This window comes from Mustelus asterias, chromosome 4, assembly GCF_964213995.1.
Source record: "Mustelus asterias chromosome 4, sMusAst1.hap1.1, whole genome shotgun sequence".
Lineage (NCBI taxonomy): Eukaryota > Metazoa > Chordata > Chondrichthyes > Carcharhiniformes > Triakidae > Mustelus > Mustelus asterias.
Genome location: NC_135804.1, coordinates 26,402,369 through 26,409,621, shown reverse-complemented (window position 1 = coordinate 26,409,621; position 7,253 = coordinate 26,402,369). Strand labels below are relative to the sequence as shown.

At 38.8% G+C, this 7,253-nt stretch overlaps 1 protein-coding gene across 1 annotated transcript in view; it reads right to left on the bottom strand.

Moving 5' to 3' along the window:
- rnf166 (ring finger protein 166) overlaps positions 1-7,253 on the bottom strand; it is a 51,641-nt gene that overhangs the window by 3,770 nt on the left and 40,618 nt on the right. The window contains exons 4-5 of the mRNA XM_078210697.1: positions 5,270-5,384; positions 4,417-4,524 (exon numbers count right to left, since the gene is read on the bottom strand). Of these exons, the coding sequence (XP_078066823.1) occupies positions 4,417-4,524; positions 5,270-5,384 (223 nt within the window). The remainder of the gene's footprint in view (positions 1-4,416; positions 4,525-5,269; positions 5,385-7,253) is intronic.

The following is a 7,253-nucleotide window of genomic DNA, read 5'->3' as shown; positions in this document are numbered from 1 at the left end:
CTGAAATCAAAAATAGAAAATTTTAAAAATGCAGATTATTCCAGCCCTGTAAGGTGCAAGCTTTGCTGAATAATAAAATATTTCCAAATCATATGCCTCCGTGCTTAGATTAACTCTTAGCTGCCTTTATATGTTGGAAATTGTTGCATGTTAAAGCTAGGTACCCATAGATTGACTTTAGACATCAGAACTCTGTGTCATGTTCACAACTCCCAGTGTTTGATCTCATCCACGTTAAGTGAAAAATTGAATTATACCAAAATAAAATATCGCAAGAATAAGATCAGTAAATGACCATTGCTTCATTTTCAAAACATGGAAGTCCACAGAATCATTTTGTACTGGTGGCATTGTTATGTTTGGGTTTACTTTGTTCTGAAGAAAAGTCACACTTGTGCTCTGCTTGCGCTAGTAATTTAGTTAAGCCAAAAATAAACTCAGTAATGTGCAGCCACCAGTGCTGCATACTGTATAAAGCAGTACATTTTAAATGATAATACAGTGCAAATGCTGCAATATAAAACAGGCTTTGGAAACATTGGCCGGGTGAAGTGTGTGGAGAGGGGGTGTTTAGTTGTTTGGTGGGGGAGATAGTCATGTTAGAATGGGTAGTTGGGTGGTAAAGGGTTGTCGAGTCAGAGCACAGAAAGAGGCTCATTGTGTCTGCACCAAACATCAAGCACTTTCTATTCTAACGCCATTTTCCAGCACTTGGTCCGTAGCCATGTATGCTATAGCTTCATAAATGTTATTAGGGTTCCTGCCTCTACCACCCTTTTAGGCAGATGGTCCAGATTTCCACCACCCTCTGGGTGAAAAAAAGTTTCCTCAAATCCCCTCTAAATCTCCTGCCTATTACCTTGAAGCTATGGCCCCTGGCTACTGACCCCTCTACTAAGGGGATCGTTCAGCGTTTTATGGAGAGAGAAACGAAGTTAACATTTCAGTTAAAGTAAAGTTTATTTATTAGTCACAAGTAGGCTTACATTAACACGGCAATGAAGTTACTGTGAAAATCCCCGAGCCGCCATACTCTGGCACCTGTTCAGGTACACTGAGGGAGAATTTAGCATGGGCGATCCACCTAACCCGCACATCTTTGGATGTGGAAGGAACCGGAGCACCCGGAAGAAACCCACGCAGACTCCACACAGATAGTGACCAAGCTGGGAATCGAACCTGGTCCCTGGCGCTGAGACGCAGCAGTGCTAACCACTGGTTAATTCAGGTTAATGCCTTTGAATTTAAAACTTGATTTAAGGTCATTGACTTGAAATGTTTATTTGCTTCTCTCTGCATCAATGAATATACGAAATCACAGCTGCCCCTTCAAGCCTATCCTGCTGTTCAACAAGATCATGGCTGATCTACCTTAACTCCACCTTCCCACATTATAACTCATAATTCCCCGAGTACCCAAAAATCTGTCCATCCCCGTTTACGCCTCCTGACATTACTATTACTTGGGCAGCACACAGTGGTTAGCACTGCTGCCTCACAACACCAGGGATCTGGGTTTAATTCCCGGCTTGGGTGGAGTGTGGAGTTTGCACATTCTCCCCGTGTCTGCATGGGTTTCTTCCGGGTGCTTCGGTTTCCTCCCACAGTCCGAAAGTCGGGCTGGTTAGGTGCATTAGCCATGCTAAATTCTCCCTCAGTGTACCCGAACAGGTGCCGGAGTGTGGCGACTAGGGGATTTTCACAGTAACTTCATTGCAGTGTAAATGTAAGCCTACATGTGACACCAATAAATAAACTAAAAAAAAAACTTTAAATCATCTCCATCATGTGCCACTCTGTAAAGTCTGATTTATTTCACTGCAAATAATATTGAGCAGTCAAATTCAGATTAATTGCAAATACTTACCCTGAAGATTTCAGCTGTTTTTATTGCAATGAAAAAAGAATTGTTGTTTGCACATTTACAATTTTTCTACATTGTAGACCCTAAACAGCAGAAATTTTCCTCTATTTTTATTAAATACAGCTGATGCCAGTGTTTGACCATTTTACAAATGCAAATATATTAAACCATAAATCATGACCAATGTTTCCAAAGCATGTTTTATAATAGGTCATTTGCACTATATTATAATTCAAGATGTTGCACTGTTTTATTCTGTGTATTGCATTGGTAGTTGCATATTATTGAGCTTATTCTTTTGTTTAACTGTATTACCCAAGCAGAGTACAAGTGAGACTTTTCTTCAGAACAAAGTAAACTCAGTCAGAACAATGCCACCAGTACAAACTGACATTTATTCTGTGGACCCTGACCACCTCTATACTTTTCCCCTTGCTGAAACCTCGTGGTAGAAAATGAGTAACAGAAACCAAACATGCTGGAAATACTCAGCAGCTCTGGCAGCATATTTACTGAAGTTCAAAAGAACGAGAGGTGATCTAACTAAAATTTTAGGGGCTTGACAGGCGACTGTTGAGAAAATGTTTCCCTGGCTGGAGAATCTAGTAAGAAGTTTAACAACACCAAGTTAAAGTCCAACAGGTTTATTTGGTAGCAAAAGCCACACAAGCTTTCGGAGCTCCAAGCCCCTTCTTCAGGTGAGTGGGAATTCTGTTCACAAACAGGGCATATAAAGACACAGACTCAATTTACATGAATAATGGTTGGAATGTGAATACTTACAGCTAATCAAGTCTTTAAGATACAAACAACGTGAGTGGAGAGAGCATCAAGGCAGGCTAAAAAGATGTGTATTGTCTCCAGACAAGACAGTCTGTCTGGATATTTAGGACAGAGAAGTTTCTTCACTCAATCCGTTGTGAATCTTTGCAATTGTCTGCCTCAGAGATTTATGGCTATTCCATTGTTGAGTAGATGCAAAACGGGAATGGTCAGATTTTTGGATATTTAGGGAATTAAGGGTTATAATGTGGGAAGGTGGAGTTAAGGTAGATCAGCCATGATCTTGTTGAACAGCAGAATAGGCTTGAAGGGGCAGCCGCCATTTCTTATATTCATTGATGCAGAGAGAAGCAAATAAACATTTCAAGTCAATGACCTTTTATCAAGTTTTAAGTTTGAGGGCACTAACCTGAAATGTTAACTCTGTTTCTCTCTCCACAAAATGCTGGATGATCTACTTCCAGCATACTCAGTTTTTACTTCAGACTTCTAGCATTTGAAGTATTTTAGTTCATACAGGTAGAAAATGAATATTATACAAGTATGATTTGCTCTCCCACAACAGAAGCAAAGGAATCACCCTATTATACTAATCAGACATATAAATTTTAAGTGAATGTGCATGTGAGGAGAGGGGGAGCAGTAGAAAATCACCCTGTTATATCGAGGAAGGTACCATCAGAGCAGCATGTGTAGCAAAGTTACAAATCTTTTCATAAAGAACACATTTACTATTTTTGTTGCAATGCATTCAGAGGAATTGTGCCTCCCCTCTCAAATTAGGAGCATAATTCACAAAATCTCTCAAAAGAAGTGAACAGAAGATTGAAAGCAGAAATCACAGAAATTTACAAAGAACAGCCACGTATAGGTTCAAACTGTACAATATCTTTAAAGGTTAAAACCAGCCGAAAAATAACCAAAACATAACCACAGTTGAAACATTTTGATCCGTAATAAATGACTACACGACCAAAGAAATGCTGAGACAATTTGCCTTATTCATGTATAATCTAACATGGCATGACGGATGTATAAGACAGAAGTTCACAGCTTGGTCTTTATTTCACAGGCTACTCATGGAACTAATGCAATAAGCTAGTCATCATTTAATTAAGTAAACAAACAAATAAATGTTCTTTTGCATCCCACTTTGCAGCTATGTTTAATAGCTAAGCCGCCAACTGAACCAGGTCTCTGGACGTTTCTCCATCCCCTAGATGGCCTCGATCCTACATTTTCCATTCTGCTGTCCTGGTTTTGGTCCAGTTTGCCATTTCTTTAGCAGCTACTTGATTCAATTCGAAGGAAGCAGTTTAAAACCAGTCGGCCAAACCCATATTAGTGGCACACTATGAAATGTTACATTTTAAAAATAGCTGACGGAAAATGTATAACCTACATGACCCGAAACACTGAGCATTCTGAAGGTGCGAGATGGGAAGTCACAGCTGAATCCGATCCGGTCTTCCTCACCTGATATTTACACACCTGTGCACTTTCCAGAAATTAATCAGGAGTGGGGTAGCTAAATTTTCCCATTGCAACTTCTATTTTCTTTCCTATTGCCTACTCCAGTGCAACGCCGGCAACTCCACATCATAAATTCAATCTTGGCATCAATCAACTAACTGGGCAGAGACTGCAAATCAAACATGTTGCATTCTGATCTCTCTGGTTCAATGAATTTACATATAAGGTGCCATTACAAACGGAGCCATTGCAGCGTTCCAAAAGATATTTTTCCATGTTAAAGAACTCATACTCACCACAAATGTATCATAGGAGAACTTGTGCCTGTGAAGCAAGTGTTGAAGAAAGTTGGCACTCTTGTAGCTCGGATCTCCCCATGGCATTGCCACACAAATTGGACATACCTACTCACATAAGTGATCAAAAACAAAATCAAGGAGTTGGATGATAAAAGAATAAGTACCATTCTATTCTTCTTGCTGTTTCTAGTAGTTTGTTACTCTTTTACGCTGGGTTTGCTGACTAGACAGAGGCACGCCCAAAGCACTAGCAGTGCAAGATGCATTCTCCTCAACCAACTTACCCTGCTTTCAGTAACAGGCCATGAACAGATACATCATCCCCTCTCACTCTCCTCTCCATAACTTCCCTTTTCAAATAGGGGAAGTTTCTGCAAATATTATCCAAATAAACTAAGGTGTGTATGAGATGGTTTAGCTTTTGGTTCACTTTTCATTTATAATGTTTTATAAAATGTGTGGCAATTTTTCTGATATAAATTCATTACAGTGGGAGCTAACTTTGTAGAATTAGTTTCCAGATACTGTGGCATCATCTAAAGTCAGTTGATGAATATATATCTTTTTAATATACAAGACAGCAACCGAGTTAAGAAACTATAAAAATCTATTCCACAGAGCCATCTAGAGTTCAGTACTTGTAACCAAATCATTGATAGCAAAATTAAATGGAAATATTGACTTAGTAGCTAGTAACAGTAAGTTGGCATAACTAAAATTGCAACACAAGATGTAAGGCTTGAAAAGTACATGCCCTGCCCTGCCCAAGATTTTTAATTGTAGATGCATCATAAAACTTCAACTCTTAATTATCCTGGTTTGGGTATGAAATGAGAAACTAAGGACTTACCACTTTGTTGGGATCACTGCGATGATTTTCCATGCAATGTTTGACTAATTCCTGTTGGTCAAGGTTTCGTGCCCCACAGTATGGGCAGACGAACGTGGAACGGTTTGGAATATTACTGGAGGAGAACAAAATTTGCTTTAGTAAACGTACCTTCACCAAAGTGACCCAGCAAGTTGGCTAGGTCAAGAATAGTGATTGGCTCTGTCTTGTACTTGACAGGAAAGGAGGAAAGTAAAAGATCTCTAGTGGAGAATAGCTAGCTGCGTTATCTGTTTCAAGCACATCTGATTTCACTGATCCCAAAACAAGCACAATAGAAACACATGGCAACATCTATCCCATTGCAAATGAATTGCTGTATTAAAAATACTGTTATGTTTCCTAGCAGATCTCTGGCATGCTCCCCCTATATTTCTTTCATTTGATATTGCGCACCCAACCCATTAAAGGTTTCTCAAAATTTACCACCACCTTTATTTTCAATTATTTTTCCTAGAAGTTTTCTCATCATTGTTTAAAGATAGATTGTCATGTCTGCTAGGTACTTTGGGACATTTTACTATGTTAAAGATGCTATAAAAATGCACTTTTTATAGATAGTAACAATTTTCAGGTAAGATTAAACCATCAGTCCACCTACTCTACCCATTCAATTTCTCACAACATTATTACCTTGATAGGTTTCTAAACCCAATTATCTTGAATTCTACTTGTTGAGATTAACTTATCAAGTATAGTTTAGTTTTCTCTTCCACCACACTTGCTAGTTATCTGATACATACGTTTATCATCCATTTACTGAAAAATGCCCAAATTTCTTAATTTTGAACTATTTACCTTGTTTTTGAATACACAACAGAAAATCTGGCTTGAATCCGCATTCTCCACCCCCTTCATAATCTTAAATACATCTCTCAAAGCGACATGCTACTTTGGAAGAACAGGAACATTATATCACATAACACACAACATATTATTTGAAGGTGGACCTAAAGCACGAACTCAAAGGTCATTCAGAACTTCATTTTTGATTGGGAAGCATCTGGAATCCAGTGGTCAGTTTTATGTTGCAGTTAGAACAACATAGCATTTTAAGATTGTTTTGTTTCTGTTAAAAGTTTGACATCAGCGATCAAAAGTCATAGTGTATGTGTCACAAATGTGTAATTGATATTACAGATTTTTTTAAGAACAACGGTTTTCAAGGTACATTTCTGTTTATAAACCTTTACATTGAGCTTAAAAGTCTTGTACAGAATGGAAGTATGGACGGGCAACGTGGCACCTTTCTGCGTTGTTAAAACTTGGTCAGCTTTGTATCCCTACAGCTAGTTATGAAGAATCGTTAAAATGCAATGATCCCACCAGGGATGTCCATTGAATCTTCTAAAAGGTGTAAAAAGTCCTTTTGCCACTAAGGGAACAGGAGACTGGAAGCGACTTCAGAGGACAACAACATAATTAACTTCTTTGGACAATGACTCTTTGAAAATTAGCACAGCAGCCATGTATAGAAGAGGCTAAGAAGCCATTTTGAGAAACAGGATGCAGAACCCCGAGAAAAACTCAGAGACAACATCAGAGAGGGTTCTTGGCCAAGGGAGGACAAAGAAGAAATCAACTGCTGTTCTGCCGAAAGAGTCCAGACAATCTGCAAATGCTGCAACTGCAGAATTAATGAGGAATATTTAACACGCTCTCTCTCCCAAAAACCTGCTGAGTCCGCCTGAAAAGGCAAATCTCCGAATACTCCACTCAGAAACCATCACAGCTGCTAAAATCAAACCTCAGGTTTGCTCTTTGGAAAGAAGGAATTCATGCAACCATCTCACAGCGACTGATCTGAAATCACATCTTTTTTTCCCCATTACTCTTGCCTTGTCAAGAGATAATCTGAAATTGCTTTTGCAAGTCCAGGAATATATGCTTTATCAAAGATTCATAATGAAATAAGACAGTTATTTTACTGACGGAGGATTTTCTT